The sequence below is a fragment of the Schistocerca cancellata genome, chromosome 1, assembly GCF_023864275.1.
Source record: "Schistocerca cancellata isolate TAMUIC-IGC-003103 chromosome 1, iqSchCanc2.1, whole genome shotgun sequence".
NCBI classification, from domain to species: Eukaryota; Metazoa; Arthropoda; class Insecta; order Orthoptera; family Acrididae; genus Schistocerca; species Schistocerca cancellata.
Genome location: NC_064626.1, coordinates 302,598,111 through 302,615,911, shown reverse-complemented (window position 1 = coordinate 302,615,911; position 17,801 = coordinate 302,598,111). Strand labels below are relative to the sequence as shown.

Genomic DNA, 17,801 nt, shown 5'->3' with positions numbered 1-17,801 from the left:
CCCAAGTCCATCAAAATGCACAACAGAATGAATGGATGCAGGTGATCAGATAGGAAGCTTAACTGTCAGAAGCATATCTAGACGTATCAAGGGTCTCATATCACTCCTACTGCACATGCCCCACACCATTACAGAGCCTCCACCAGCTTGAACAGTCCCCTGCTGACATGCAGGGTCCAAGGATTCACAAGGTTGTCTCCATACCCGTACATGTCCGTAAGCTTGATAAGATTTGAAACGAGACTCATCCAACCAGGCAACATGTTTACATCATCAACACTCCAATGACGGTGTTGGTAAGTCCAGGCAACACATAAAGCTTCATGTCATGCAGTCATCAAGGGTACATGAGTGGATCTTTAGCTCCGAAAACCCATACTGATGATGTTTTGTTGAATGGTTCACATGCTGCCACTTATTGGTGGCCCAGTATTGAAATCTGCATCAGTTTGTGAAAGTGTTCCACTTCTGTCACACTGAATGATTCTCTCCAGTCATTGTTGGTCCTATTCTTGCAGGATCTTTTTCCAGCCGCAGCAATGTCAGAGATTTGATGTTTTACCAGAATCCTGATATTCATGGTAAACTTGTGAAATGTGGGAAAATCTCCACTTCATCACTACCTCAGAGATTTTTGTCCCATCACTCATGCGCTGACTATAACGCCATGTTCAAACTCATTTAAATCTTGATAACAAGACATTGTAGCAGCAGTAATTGATCTAACAACTGCGGCAGACCCTTGCTGTTTTATACTGGCATTGCTGACAGCAGCACTGTATTCTGCCTGTTCATATACCTCTGTAATTCAATACGCATGCCTATACCAGTTTCTTTGGTTCTTCAGTGTAGTTGGAGGTTACTTCAACCTACCAAATACAGACTGGGATGTCTATGGATTCATCGCATAGTAAGAACAGACAGCCTTGTGAAGTAGTTCTGAACATGTTTTCTGAAAACTGTCTTGAGTAGCTAGTTCAACAACCAACATGCAATGGAAATATTTTTGACCTTGTAGCTACAAACTAACCCTGACCTTGTTGACAGTGTCAGTATGGAGACTGGTTAGTTATCTTCATAGTGACGATGGAAGTTGATAAATCCATTAAGAAGGCTGGGAGAGTTTTTATGTTGGAAAGAGCAGATAAGCTAGTGCTATCATCCTACTTAGACAATGAATGGAAATCATTTAATTCCAATATGATGGACATACAGGAATTACGGTCAAAGTTTAAACTGAGTGTTTAAATTGATGCTGCCTAGAGAAATAAGTAGATCAAGGACAGATGAGACCCACTGTGATTTAATAACAAAACTCAGAAATTGCAGAAGAAGCAGAGTTTGTTGCACTCACAGTTTCAAAATGAACGTGGAAATGTTGACACACAAAAGTTAGTAGAAATTTGTGCATCTATAAAAAGAATGATGTGCAAAGCATACAAAAACTTCCACTATCAGACTTTAATGAAAGATCTTGCTAAGAACCTAAGAAAATTCTGGTCCTATATAAAATCACTACATGGGTCAAAGGCTTCCACCCAGTGCATCAACAACCAGTCTGGTATGGCAACAGCAGATAGCGAAAGGAGAGCTGTTGTTGTTGTCGTCTTCAGTCCAGAAACTGGTTTGATGCAGCTCTCCATGCTACTCTATCCGGTGCAAGCTTCTTCATCTCCCAGTACCTACTGCAACCTAAATCCTTCATAATCTGCTTAGTGTATTCATCTCTTGGTCTCCCTATATGATTTTTACCCTCCACGCTCCCCTCCAATACTAAATTGGTGATCCCTTGATGCCTCAGAACATGTCCTACCAACCAATCCCTTCTTCTAGTCAAGTTGTGCCACAAATTGCTCTTCTCCCCAATTCTATTCAATGCCTCCTCATTAGTTATGTGATCTACCCATCTAATCTTCAGCATTCTTGTGTAGCACCACATTTCGAAAGCTTCTGTTCTCTTCTTGTCTAAACTAGCTATTGTCCACGTTTTACTTCCATACATGACTACACTCCATACAGATACTTTCAAAAAAGACTTTCTGACACTTAAATCTATACTCGATGTTAACAAATTTCTCTTCTTCAGAAACGCTTTCCTTGCCATTGCCAGTCTACATTTTATATCCTCTCTAATTCAACCATCATAAGTTACTTTGCTCCCCAAATAGCAAAACTCATCTACTACTTTAAGTGTCTCAATTCCTAATCTAATTCCCTCAGTATTATCTGATTTAATCTGACTACATTCCATTATCCTTGTTTTGCTTTTGTTGATGTTGATCTTATATCCCCCTTTCAAGACACAATCCATTCTGTTCAACTGCTCTTCCAGGTCCTTTACTGTCTCTGACAGACTCTGACAGACTCGATGTTAACAAATTTCTCTTCTTCAGAAACGCTTTCCTTGCCATTGCCAGTCTACATTTTATATCCTCTCTAATTCAACCATCATAAGTTACTTTGCTCCCCAAATAGCAAAACTCATCTACTACTTTAAGTGTCTCAATTCTAATCTAATTCCCTCAGTATTATCTGATTTAATCTGACTACATTCCATTATCCTTGTTTTGCTTTTGTTGATGTTGATCTTATATCCCCCTTTCAAGACACAATCCATTCTGTTCAACTGCTCTTCCAGGTCCTTTACTGTCTTTGACAGAATTACAACGTCATCGGCAAACCTCAAAGTTTTTATTTCTTCACCATGGATTTTGATTCCTACTCCAAATGTTCTTTTGTTTCCTTTACTGCTTGCTCACTATACAAATTGAACAACATTGGGGATAGGCTACAACGCTGTCTCACTCCCTTCCCAATCACTGCTTCCCTTTCGTGCCCCTCAACCTATCCATTTCCCTTTTTAAATTTTCTAACCTACCTGTCCAATTAAGGGATCTGACATTCCACGCTCTGATCCATAGATCAGTTTTCTTTCTGCTGATAACAACGTCCTCTTGAGTAGTCCCCGCCTGGAGATATGAATGGGGGACTGTTTTACCTCCGGAATATTTTTTGTAAGAGGACGCCATCATTATTTAATCATACAGTAAAGCTGCATGCCCTTGAGAAAAATTACTGCTGTAGTTTCCCCTTGCTTTCAGCCGTTTGCAGTATCAGCAGAGCTAGGCCATTTTGGTTAATGTTACAAAGCCACACAAGTCAATAATCCAGATTGCTGCTCCTGCAACTACTAAAAAGGCTGTTGCCCCTCTTCAGGAACCATACATTTGTCTGGCCTCTCAACAGACACCCATTCGTAGTGGTTGCACCTAAGGTACGTCTATCTGTATCGCTGAGGCACGCAAGCCTCCCCACCAACGGCAAGGTCCATCGTTCGTGTGGGTGGGGCTAATGTTTTAAATTTTGTTCAATAAAGTTTTTTCAGGCTTGTCCCATTGTCAATATATATTAAATGACTGATGTTTCGTCCCTGTTGCAAGTGACCTTCTTCAGGGTGTTTTTGTTGACTGCTGAATGAGAAAACTTTGTTTCTTATATAACTTCAGACATGGCTGTTACCCAATTCTGATGGGCTGTTTAGGATGAAGGGGAGGGATGTTAGAAGTCTTTATTGGTGTTTTTATTATTTCTTTTCGTTGGTGGAAATCTGACATTTTGATTGGTGTTTGCATTACTTGCTTGCGACTAGTGGAAATCGGCAAATGGAAAACCAGGCAGCGGTTGTGCCATGTCTCAGGTATATAAGAAAAAACGTTTTCTCATTCAGCAGTAAACAAAAACACCCTGAAGAAGGTCGCTTGCAACAGGGACCAAAATATTGCTAGTTTTATATGTATTGACAATGCGGTCACAAATCCAGAAAAATTTTATTGAATGTGACAATGGCCATGGAAGCCTACATTTATATTTTAAATTTTGTGGTTCAATTGACTCTGAGCACTATCGGACTTAACTTCTAAGGTCATCAGTCCCCTAGAACTTAGAACTACTTAAACCTAACTAGCCTTAGGACATCACACACATCCATGCTCGAGGCAGGATTCGAACCTGCGACCGTAGCGGTCGCGCAGTTCCAGACTGTAGCGCCTAGAACCGCTTGGCCACCCAGGCTGGCTAAATTTTGTATTTAAGAACTCATTCATGCAGGAGGATCATACAGACACACCATCATTTTACTGTCACACAGACTCCCATATGGACAGTAATAGGCATCCCTAATTGAGAGAAACAACTGGAAGAGTTGAATACAAGTAATTCATAAAGTCTGGGTGAACCCCAACTCAGTTTTACAGAGTACTCGGCGGCAATGGCCGCCTAATTTAGGTTGGATTTATCACTAATCTCTCACTCAGCACAAAGTCCCAAGAGACTAGAAAAAAGTCAAAATGACTGCTGTGTATAAAAAGTAAAACAATGGATCTGCAAAATTGCAGACCAATACCCTTTAATGTCAGTTAGCTGCAAAAAGTTTGAACATATTCTAAGTTCAAATACAACAAATTTCCTTGAGACAGAAAAGATTCTGTTCACAGACCAGCACAGACTTAGAAAGCATCACTATTGTGAAACTCAGATTGCCTTTCTCTCACATGATATCCTGCAAATCATGGATGACAAGAAACAGGTGGATTCTATATTGCCAGATAGCAGAAAGCATTTGACTTTGTGCCCTAGTGCAAACTATTAATGAAGGTCCAAGCATACAGAATAGGTTCCCCAATATATAAGCAGCTTGAAACCTTCTAAGTAATTGAACCCAATACATTGTCCGCAACATCGAATGTTCATCAGAGACAACAAGCACACCATGGAAGTGTGATAAGACTGTTCTTGTTCACAGTTCATGTTACAAATTTTTAGAGGTTGTAGAGGGGACTTACAGATCAAGTTTTACGTAAGAACCTATGTACAGAAGGGCATCAAAGTTACAGGTGCCAGCAGCTGTAAATGTATGTATATACAGAGTGATACCATTATGATGTTACAAACTTTATAGGGTGATGGAGAAGGATAACTGTACCAATTTGAGGGAAGGGTCCCTGTGCCAGAAACAAATGAGTCAAAAGTTATAAATGGAAACTGTTCTGATGCCTCTGATAACAGAATACATGTACTGGTAATGTTGTTGCTAAGAATGCAGGATAAGCAACTTTCAGAGAAAACAAGGAAAAATTTGCCAGTAAATATGGGCTCTAAAGTGCATAGCTGAGGAGCTATGAGTACTTGTTCATCTTACATACTGTGAAACACATCTCATCTCTCAAACGTGTTCATAGGTATTGAGGTATGCATTTTACAGCCCATGTTTACTGGACATATTTTCTTGTTTCGATCCATAATACCAACTCTGAAAGTTGCCTACTGTACAACGTTATAGATGAGCCTTCCCTACTACCATCCTTATGAGCTTGTTCCCTTTTGTATCCCTTCTGTATCAAACACTATCGCAATCCATCCTTGAGTACTGCTCCAGTATTTGGGAACCACACCAGGTTGAATTAAAGAAAATTATACCTAAATACAACACAACTGGCGACAAATGTGATCCTGTTCTCCATGCAAATTTCTTCTCTGGTTGGTTCTCCATTTGTTCTCATGGTGGCTGATGGTATTACAGAGGCTATTTTATGTCAGTTGGTCGAACAGCAAGAATCATTCACCATGGGACTGCACCACCAATCACACGCACTGAACAATCGAACTTGGGCACTTCAATCAATGGCTTGTGTTTTGTCTAGTCGGCATACTCCTCAGTCTGTGTCACCTACTGTTTTGCCCACTGCAGCCCCCATGCCCTATTTGCCTTCCTTTTCTATATACAACAAGTTTGTTAAGGAATAAGATGCATACAAGACATGTCTGCAACAACACATTCAATTCAAACTTTTGGGATTACTCACACTATTTTATGCCATGCCTTGTTCCTTTCTTGGATGTCACCAAGAATATATCAAGTCCTTTGTCAACTCACTCCTTTGCAGGACCCGTCTTCTTTAATGTTTGACCAGATGTGTGAACGTCTTTCAAAATACTAATGTAAGCGCACCCATGTTATTGCATCCCGGGCTGAGTTATATTGCTGTAGGAAGCAACCGCATCAATCCTATTGAGCGTGGGTGACTGAACTCCATGCGTTAAGTCATCATCATCATTTCATGTCTGAGTGCATAAAGAGCCATATGCTGATCAGATGGCGAAAAATGAAAGATGCTATCACTCATTTAGCTTCAGATCATGAGGTGTGAGAGCATGCTCACCAAAGTGAAAATCCATCTCTCACCAATGTTTTAACAATTGCATAGTCATTTGAGGTGTCACCAAATTGAGTCATGGTGTGAAATATCAGCAATCAAACCCTCTCTTCCAGACCAAAAATTCAGATACTTTGCAGGGGGAAACAAGGTCGTGGCAATCCACACATGATCACAGCATCAAGGCGGCTGGCCTCACTCCCAACAGCAGTCGCACCAACAAAGTAAACAAGCGAGTAAACAGCAACGTACACATTGGACACTCCCATCCTGTCCTTATTGTTTCATTAGCCATGAGCCCAAAACACTGGGCTACCTGGCATAATTGCAACAAAAAGGTCACATTGCTTCTGTTTGTAATGCAAAAATTCAGCACAACAATTCTGATGTGGATATGGACATAAACATTGTATCGGCTATTTCTGTTGTGCCAAACAAGGTTTCCAATGGTGTTACAGTTTTTCATAAAGTTCTGCACATGCAAGTGGATGCAGGATCTGTGGTAACCTTCTTAAACTCACAACCTTATATGGACTTGGGCTCTCTTCCACTTCCCTCTGTGCCATGATAGTTAGTAAATTACAATAAACATAGTATTCCTGTTCTCAGCCAATTCTCTGCCCTAGTGACCTACAAGTCAGTGGCCTAGACACTTCAATTTCTTGATGCAGATAACATATGTGCAGAGAATCTTTTAGGATTAGATCCTTTTAAGTTCTTTGATTTTATCATTTCAGATGAAGTGAATTAGGTGTCTGAAAAAGTGCCATATACACAGTTAGATTCATTATGTTCTGAGCTTTTCTCTTTGTTCTCTACTGGTTGGGGTGTGCCAACAATTTTCAAGCACACCTTACCATGAAACCTTTTGCTCAGCCTCATTTTCTTTGGGTCCATCCGATTCCAACTGCACTCAGGGAACACGTCAAAGATTAACTAGACTCTGGGGTTGTTTGGCCTATTGCATCACATGAATGGTCTACTCCCTTAGTTATAGTAAAGAAACAGTCAGGCCGGTTATGCCTCTGTCGTGATTTTAAAGTTTCTGTGAATGCACAATCCATAGTGGATACATATCCAATACTGCGGCTGGTCAATATTTCTTAAAAATTGACTTGTCAGATTCCTATTTACAACTCCCTTTAGATACAGAGTCACAATGTATGTTAGTAGTCAATGCCCCTTTTGAACTGTATCAATACTTGCTGTTGCCTTTTGGAGTCACCAGCACTTCCACTATTTTTCAACATTTTTTGGAACAACTTACAGCATATGTGCCAGATTGTGCAAACTATTTGGATAAATTGTAGTTTCTGGGGTCTCCACTGAGGAATATTTACAAAATGTCCATACTCTTTTTTTTCTGTCCTTCAAGTGGCCAGGTTGAGTTGTAATTTAGAAAAATGTCAATTTTTTCAAGCTTCTATTATCTTGGGTTTTAAATTTCACACAAGTGTCTCAAACTCCTGCATCAACACATTTCTACTACTGTGTTACTTCCATGCCCAACACCAGTCGAAGAACTTCACGTTTTTCTAGGCAAAGTCACTGACTGGTCCGGACCCAGGAGTTGATGAGGACGAATTGCTTTGTTTCCACATTGATGTCACCGCACAGCAGATGGCTGATGGTTTACCTGTAATTAGCACACAGATTCCACAGGTTGTAGCTAGCAGCATATAAGACCAAGTGGCTAACCAGGTGGGCAAAATCTCCAACCCAGCTGGGAATCGAACCCAGGTCCACTGCCTGCCTGGGTGGCAAGCACATTACCACTCAGCTAAGCAGGCGGACATGACAGAGTGTGCAAACTATTTGGATGACATAGCAGTTTCTGCGGCCTCCACTGAGGAACATTTACAAAATCTCCGTGCTCATTTTTTCTGTCCTCCAAGCAGCTGGGTTGAAGCATAATTTATAACAATGTACATTTTTCAACCTTCTATGATTTACCTTGGGTTTGAAGTTTCTCATGAGGGTTTCAAACTCCTGCATCAACATGTTTCTGCTATTGTGCCACTTCCATGCCCTATCTTGGTCAAAGAATTTCAGGCTTTTCTAGGCAAAGCCACCTACTACCATAAATTTTTGCCTGGGGCAGGGACAGTTGTGCAGCTGTTACATCCATTGCTGTGCAAAGGGACTCAGTTTCACTGGTTACTGGCTTGTGAAGCCATGTTTCCCTCCCTTAAGACCAAGTCACAGTCTGCACTCTGCTTATTAATGTACCAACCATGCCTCCACTTATGATGGACACTTCACAGTACGGGTTGGTGATGGTACTGGCTCATATATATCCCAGTGGCTCTGAGTGGCCTATTGCTTATGCTTCAGAAACACTAACTTCTTATCAAACTAGGAACTCTCAGATAGAAATGGAAACTTTGGCCATTGTATATGCTGTGAAGAATTTCCATGTTTTCTCTATGGTACCAAATTCTACCTGATCACCGACCATAAACCATTGGTTTTTTTATTTGGTCCTTCTGCATCGTTAGCTGATAAAGCAGCACATCTCATTCAACACTGGCTCTTTTCCTTTAGCATTACAACTATGAGATTCATTTCCAACCTATGAATCAACATACAAATTCTGTTGCCTCATCATGCCTCTTGACCAGTCTGGACCCAGGATTTGATCAGGATGAATTGCTTTGTTTTCACATTGATGTCACCACACAGCAGGCAGCTGATGGTTTTCCTGTAAGTAGCACATGCATCATTCATGCTGTAGCTTCAAACCTCTTTTTCTGGAAGGTCATAACATTTGTGAAACATGGTTGACCAGATTCATTATCTTGTTGTGTGTCTGGCCCCCTCCATAATTATTTCATCTTTCAACATCAGTTCTCTGTTGGGATGCTGTTCGGCTTTTAGAAATGGATCACGCAGCCCCTCAATTAGTGATCCTCTCAGTGGTTCTCCATTTATTACATGCATATCATTTGGGTCAACCACACACACACACACACACACACACACACACACACACACACACACACACACACACACACACACACACAAAAAGTACTGACCCGTCAACAAATGTTTTGGCCTCATTTGGATGATGACAATACCCCCCTGATTGGCTCTTGTTCACAGTGTGTCATGCCATCAAGCAGCTCCCGAGGCATTGTCAACTTCTTAGCTAATGCTGTCACATGGATGGGACTATATGTATGTTGATTTCGCTGGCCTCTTTCTCATTGCTTATTGGCTGTTCGCCATTTGCCATTGACACATATTCTCATTTTCTGTATGTTGTTCATTGTGTTTCCATATCCACAACTGCCACCCTCACAGCCTTATCCATTTTTTCTTTCACTCAAAGGCTTGCCCACGATGTTAGTGTCTGATAATGACCCACAATTTTCATCACAAGAGTTTGTAGCATTTTGTGATACCCGTGGTATCCGGTACATCCTCGCATCACTGTTCCATCAACAATCCAACAGAAATGTGAAATACCTAGTGTGAACATTCAGATGAAAAAGTATGTTGCCACCTCTTCATCTGATGGTGCCTTAGATCTGTTTCTCTCCTCGTACCATTTCACACTGTTCAACAAGAAGAGCTCAGTGGAGCTACTCCACGGGCACCAGGCAAGCAAACAGCTACACCTCCTGTGTCCTCCATCTGGACATCAGTCCATGCAGCCGCTGCACCTCTTCTGGCCAGATGTGACTGTCTGGGTGCAAGGTTTTTGAAATCACCCTTAATGATTTACAGCTGTCATTGCCACATGCTGGGGGCAATCTCTACAACATCTGCACGGAGGACAGCCTCTGCTCGAGGCACCATAATCAGCTTCATCTTTGTGTGGACAGCCAGGTGCTCCCTGATGTCACACCACCAACTTCAAGCCCATCCACATCAGATGTCACATGACCTACTACCACCAGTTCTCCATTTCTGTGCGGGCAAGGGTACCAGTCCTCAGTGACTGAACCAGCAGTTCTTTTATTGCTTCCATCACCATCATCAGGGATCTGCCATCCACTCCTGAGCAACCACTGATACCAGTATCATGAGCACCACAAGAACTGTCACCAGAGCCAATGCCTCAGGTCAACATAGAAACAGCCCTGGCATCACCAGTGTTGCCACATGGCTTGACACAGGAATGTGGGCGCAAAATGCGTCCACACCCAAAGCATTTCAGACAATATGCTCCTATTGCAGCATGCCACCTCAGGAATCCATAATCTCCCTAAGAGAGGAGGAATGCAGTGACATGTGTGCATACTTTCAAAAGGCTGCATGTGCAGCAGGGCTATATCATCTGTAGGGGGCACCTCAGACTTGTGCGCATGTGTGTGAGATCACTGTCAGAGCCCGCCATGGGCCCCAGTCTATTTAAAGCTAGCCAAGCTACACTCAGCCTCAGTTCGCTATGTGTGTTGTTACAGCTCTTTGTGTATGTAATTGGCTTCTGCTGAATGTTACTTAAATACTGTGTTCAAGTTGCTAATGCTTCCATGGAATAAAGTTGTGCTCAGTCTGCCCTGGTCTTCGGGATACTGTTTCAGTCTCTATAAACTGTCGCCACATTCAAGAAAAAACAAAATGATTCACATTAAGCCATCAGGGCAGAGCAGTTTGCTTCCATTCTTCTTATGGTCCTCCACCACAGAGAGTCTGGCAGCATCATCTTTATGCCATACCACCCCATCCCCCCCCCCCCCCTGTGACTTTATACTCAGTGATTGTGGATGTGGGACTATCCAGCGCACATTACCCCATTTGATAGGTGCTCTGATGTAATTGCTGGTATGGTTGTCCATTGACCGGAATGCCACCTTCTGTGCAGAACACAACTGTACAGACGTCTGTTGACAGTTCGTGTGATTATGCCATAATTTAGACATAAGACAGGGAAATAGCGATTTGTTGTTTTAATTTTGGACACAAGTGTACTTTTGTAATACCACAAGACACATTGATCGATCACTCAATATAATTATGCATACAGCCAGTGACGTCACTAGGTGCACCTTGGTAGTATACATGTGCTAGTAGCAATCATGTGGCATAAAATCTGCAACAGATTTAAGGGCTGACATGGACCACCATGGCCTCACTTGTCATCTAGACAATGTTTACAGCCATCTCTCCAGTATATCTATTAACAATGACCTTGTGCTACATGGTTTCTTCATGTACTGTGATTTGGACTTTGTTGCTACTTACCTACAATGTTTGGATAGCCCTTGGCATTGCCTGTCTACCTAATATAGTACTGTTTCTGCACACCAATGAACTGACTATCATGCTTTGGAACTGATGGCATATGGGTGCACCAAAAACATTGTTAATATTTGAGTGCTTCCCAGCTGAACCCATAAACAGTATTCTCCTGCAGTAATGTATAATTCATTCAACAAAACTTCCAGAGTGCTGGGTCGATCAAGAAGAATCCACCATCGGAAGTCTTTTGTGTTGTCTATTTCCAGAACAATCAGCAACTGTGTCTTAGTGGAGATGCTGAGTCACAAACAAGCACAACACGAAGACTGTTCAGCAGTCCTTTTGTTGTTCCTGTCTTCGGCTCAGCATCTCAACTATATGGTGAGTAGCAATCTATCCTTTTCATAATACTATGATTATTCCACCCTGCATTTTCCATTGTTTGTTTCTGTAATTTAGTTTTACATATTTTGGGATTAATCAAATCTGTGTTGTTGTAGAAGCAGACTTACAACAATCTTCATGCAGTTTCTTGCAGCTGAATGTACAAAATGAGAGCTCCAGCACAGATTCAAATGAGAGTCTGGCTTACAACAAAAAGTGATGAAGTCATGAAATAAAATATAAACATATCTCACAATTGGGGCTTAGGCCTATTCTGACTGGTCTGGTCAGCATGTCACCAGTCTCTCTAGCCATTATTGCTGGTAGATGAACCCTGGTGATGCTACTGATTTCTATTCAAGAAACTCTTCATTTGGCCTCACAAGGCTGAGTGGACCTTGTTCCAGACCTGCCAACTTCAGAAAAAAATCTGAAGAGGTACCAGCAACCAAACACAGATTCTGCACTGAAGGCAGCGACAGTAACCATCCTGGAGACTGCCTATTGAAGTCAAAACAAATATAACTGTCATTCAACTGCAAGAAACTGCATGAAGATTGTTGTATAGTGCATTTGGATTTTTCCATCAGAAAATAAGATGCTTGTGAAATAAGGAAAACAAAATTCTCAAATCTCTGCACAAAACTGAAAAGCCGTGGGACTTCAGTCTATTGGTAACTTGTCTTCTGTAACCCATTGAATGTGCAGTGGCTGAGCATAGTGTATTTCCACTGGCCATTCTATGGATTATGGAAAATTGACCACAGCCTCATCCTATGATGATTCAGTAGTCAAGGAAGGTGTGAAAATACAAGAAAAAGACAACCTGCTCAACTGAGACATGGGTTTCAGCACAATAAATCACAGAAACCAATCATTTCGTGTCTGCACTCTCAGAGGATTGACTGTTCTGAGTCCTTGGCACCTGGCATTCCACATAATTCATTAGTACTATGAGTTTGCTGACTTTGTCTTATTCTTAGATTATAAATGCTTTGTTTATGGCTGACACTTTTGCAACAACTGTCTTATCTTTTGATGCAAGTGTATTTACTCCATAGCATATCATTGCATCAGGTGGTTTCAATTCATTCACTGGCTCACACTGAAAATGGCTCTACAACTATAAGCCAAAATACTGGAAGAAGATATATTGTTGTCCCAGATGCAGACCCGAAATGTGATGCAGCATTTTATTCCCTGGGAAAACTTCAAGTAACACTTATCTTATGGTTAATATTTCTGGGTATTAAAATCCATGTGTCAATATGTACTTTTGATTTGAACTCAGTTAAAGAGAATATATTAACTCAGTCTGTAACATAAAGAGTTCTATAAAACAAAAAACCTTACAATTGCTTACATTACCTTTCTATTAGATGCAACTCCATCCTCACAATCCAATGCTATGCAGTCCACTTTTAGGGAAAGTGCTTTTCTAATTTTCCGTTCATCATCTCCTGGTACATACAGAATAGCTCTTCGTGGAGTGTAGAATCGTTTCTGCATGAAAATTTTCTGCATTAATGTGGGCATAAATTATGCCAAACATAAATGTTTCTAAATTATACTTAGAATAAAATTATGAGATACACACAAGATGATGATAAAGTCAGTGTTTACAATGGTAATGACTTTGCTGATGCAAAAAGAGAGCAAAAGATAACCAGTATTTTCTTGAAAAAATTTTATAGTTAACAGTAAAAATGGTTCTCAGGTGAACTATGATATTTCAACTATGGTATTCAATGCACAACAATTTTTGTGGAAACATTTGAAATATGTCTAAAACCAAAATTAGAGCTCTACACTGTAGAACAAAACTATCTGATAGACAATGAGAGATGAAAGATGGGCATATGGTAATATAAATACAGGGAACCTCGCATAGCGAGCATAATTCATTCCAGAATCTTAGTTGCAATGTGAAATACTCATAATATGAAACACTTGTTAAGCGAAACAATTTATCCCATATAAATTAATGTAAAATACAATAATCTGTTCCATGCAGAAATTTATAATTCACAATACATAACTAATTCTTTTTTATTAGGAAGCTATTTATAGTCATTTGTTTCTGCTGACACTTCAGCATTTGGAAAAAAATATGACAGAGCATTATTGTCAAAAAAACTTGCAATGCACATAGCCACTGCTTTATTGGGATGATGATTTTCAGTCTATGATGCAACAGATGCCCATGCTTTCACCATTTCTCTTATTGTGGCAGAAGATTGCTGCTTTGGTGCTGCTGCTACCACCACCACCACCACCACCACCTCCTCCTCCTCCTCCTCCTCCTCCTCCTCCTCCTCCTCCTCCTCGGAAGAACTCGTCTCGACAACTCCCTGTTGTGAAACACACTGCAACTCAATAAGCTCTTTGGTGGTCATTCCTTGGCCAAAGATACAATCTTGTTGACTACTGACTCAAATGCCTCAGTGTTACATTCGACAACACGCTGTGGCCAAAGCTTTTTCCAAGCAGAAGTGAGAGTTCTCCCGGTAACACCTTCCTGCATCTTTTCAATCATCTTGATACAGGCAACAATGTTGAACTGATATTTCCAAATCTCTCTGAGTGAGATCAGTAGCTTCAGTAACTCAAAGCAATGCTTGAAGAGTGCTTTTGTAGAGCTTCTTGAAGTTAGAAATAATCTGCTGGTCCACAGGCTGGAGTAACGGAGTGGTGTTGGGAGGCAGAAATTGGATCTTGATGAACTGAAATTCTTCAAGGACATGGTGTTGTAGGCCTGGAGAATGGGTAGGAGCATTGTCCATAACAAGCAAGAAATGGAATGGCCAATTCATCTCAAGCAAATAATTTTTCACCAAAGAACCAAACACTTCATTGACCCAGTCACAGTAAAGGTCATTTGTCACATAAGCCTTGTTGTTGGACCTCCACATCACATCTAACCCGCTCTTCTGGACTTTACACTTCTTGTAGGCTTGTCGAGTTTCTGAATGGTAAACAAGCAGTGGTTTAGTTTCCAAATTGCAGCTTGCATTGACTCAGTATAACAGGATGAGACAGTCTTTCAAGGCTTGTGACCAGGCAATGCATTCTCCTCTGCTCTTATAAAGGTATGCTTCGGCATCTTTTTCCAGAATAGAGCCCTCTTGTTACAATTAAAAACATGTTGCAGTAGGTAACCCTCAGAATCTACTAGCATCTTGAAGTTGCTGATGAAGTTGTCTGCTGCATTTGTGTGGGCTCTGGCTGCTTCACCGTGCCTCACTGTGGATGTCCGTTCTTCTCTTAAACTTCTTGAACCATCCATGGCTTCGCTTAAACACTTCTTCAGCAGCTGATGACCTCGACATCATCTAAACAATTCTCACGAAAAACATTCTTGCCTTCTCACAAATGATGTTCTTGTTAATAGTGTCACCTTGCAATTGCTTTTCATTTATGCATATAAGGAGCAACCTTTCAACTTCAAAACCATTGTTTAGATATTCTTGTCACTCCCTTTGAGGCATCTATCTACTTAATTTTGGCCTTGTTCTTGAGGACAGTGCATGTAGTTGACGTAGACCGATTGTATGTCTGTGCCAAATCAGCAATGATCATCCCACATTGGTCTTTTTCAATGGTTTTACATTTGATTTCTAAAGTCATTTTCTTTCTCTTATGGCTGCCTTCTTGAGCCTTTATCTCTGAGACATTTCTACAAAGGTTATGAAAATTTGCATGCAAAAGAACACTGTGTAAATACAAGTTTAGAAAAATGTCTGATCACCAGACGGTAACAGAAAGAGCACTAAACCCAGACTGCAATACATACTAAAGACATTGTTCATATGCTGCTGCTACAATGAAAGGTGTTCATACTGTTGAACATTCCCCCACTGCATGTGAATGGCTGGTGACATCACACTAAATTGTCATCACTCGTTATGAAAAACATCACTTATTAAGTGAGTCATTTTTTTTTTACAATTTGTTTTGTTCATTATGTGAACTGCATGTTGTGCGAGATGCTTGTTAAGCTAGGTTTCACTGTATGTTCATGAGTAAGCAAATTCCTCCTTGTGTTCTGGCATTTGATTGGTATTTAAAATTTTGAAGAAATTACCATTTTTCTAAAATATAATAGTCAGTTTCATATTAAGACTATAAACATTAGCAATCATCAACATTACGATAGGTCTGCCACTACATCGTATTACTATGCACCATCACACACTGCTGGGATGGTTCTGTGTAACAGACCGAGCATTTTCCTTCCTTATCCTTGTTTAACAATTCAAACTTGTACTCCATACTCAATCTCTAATGACCTCATTATTCAGAGGACATCTAATATTCCTTACTTCCTTCAATTGTGGGGTGGCAGGTTATTGTAAGATGTCTATTCAACCTCAAACTTGTTAGAAATTAATTACCATCTCAAGAGGATAAGAATATTTCAGTAGGACAAGGATAAGAGTTGAAACTGGCCATGCTTCATTTTAAAGGAACTATCCCACAAATCGTCTATTCTCGCAGAATTGAGAGATGAAGATTTATATCCTCATCCTCTAAAGTGTGAATGGAGTCTCACACATCAGCATCACCTAATTATGGAAAGGCCCATAACATAGTTTTGAAACTAGCTTCAATATGATGTTGCACTTTTTCTTTTATTTTCAAAGGTGAAAGTTAAACAGCTGTCAAAAAACCTCCTGCGACTAACCAGGATCAAAGTCTAAGTCTATGGGTTATTGATGCTGAAATAACTGAACTACAATGCATAGCTTCTGCCACTATCATGTCTGCACTATATGGTGCAATGTAGTGTGTGACTGAGCATACCTTCTGCATCATTACCACTGTGTGGCCAGCTTATCCCATTTCCCAGACACCTGCATACAAGAACAATTGCAAGAATTCCTTTGTGTAAACCCAAATTTCTCCAATTTTACTGTAATGGTCATTATGTGAAACGTCTGTGGGAAGAAGTAATACATTTCTCAACTTGTTTTGGTGCATCTGCATTCAGTATTTTAAGGGAGAGGTTTGACATTCTGCACAATCTCTTTCCTACATCATACTATGCTTGAATTTGTTGAGCATGTCTATGCTAACTAAGCAAACTTCTGACAAATTACACAGCAATTCTCAAAATTTTCTCTTCATTTTCCAGTAAGGAACCATGGCAGAAAAACAACACTGGTACTCAGAACTGTTGCATAAAAGTTTTGAACGAAAACTCATTTGTGAATGAACTGCACTCCCTTCATACTTCCTTTCCACCTCTGTTTATCCCAGGTAACCATAGATATTAGACATCTGTGACTGACTCCAACCACAGATTGGCAATAGTGAAATCAATCCTTACATAATTTGTAAGACATACGTCTTTACATTGTTAAAATATTTTTAGTAGAAGGAGAATACCTATTAAGCAGCTACCAAAAGAATGAGAAATAGATCATAGTTAACTGAGAGGTGAAGCCTTTCAGTCATAAGCCTCAACCCAATAAGAATTCAGATAGGATACCTGAAGGCATGGATGCTGTCATCATCCACATGACACATCTGTCCTGAATAAATCCTAAGAAGAAGTAAACTAATGTTATGCAGGATGGATTTGGAAACACCCTCAAAAACCACCTTCTCTCTTGACCAAGAAACAGGCCTAAATACTATGTCACCAAAATGGCTCAGACACTTACTACACTTTGCTTGCTGCCACATATTCATCTATTATGTGCAGTGGAATTACAGAGACTGTTGTTCATATGACTTGACTCCTGCTAAACTGTGATAACTTAATAGTCTTATGAAAACTGTGTACTTTCTTCCAGAACTTTGAGATAATTAACATATTGTTTCTAATGAGATTACTTGCCTCACTCATCTAGCTCATTAATCATGTGTGTGTGTGTGTGTCCATTGTGTAACTAGACTGTAATAAAATGAATCACTATTTAACAAACAGAAAATTCAGAACTTTCCAAAAATTCTGTGTCAGAATCAATGTGGAAACAGGCATATGAAAGAATAGGTGCCTTTCATGCTGAAACT

General features: G+C 40.3%; 1 protein-coding gene across 10 annotated transcripts in view; it reads right to left on the bottom strand.

Moving 5' to 3' along the window:
• Nucleotides 1–17,801, bottom strand: part of LOC126172355 (citramalyl-CoA lyase, mitochondrial-like) — a 224,401-nt gene that overhangs the window by 132,609 nt on the left and 73,991 nt on the right. For all 10 annotated transcript variants that reach the window (XM_049920882.1, XM_049920884.1, XM_049920880.1 and 7 more), the window contains exon 3: nucleotides 13,152–13,286. In XM_049920882.1, the coding sequence (XP_049776839.1) occupies nucleotides 13,152–13,286 (135 nt within the window). The remainder of the gene's footprint in view (nucleotides 1–13,151; nucleotides 13,287–17,801) is intronic.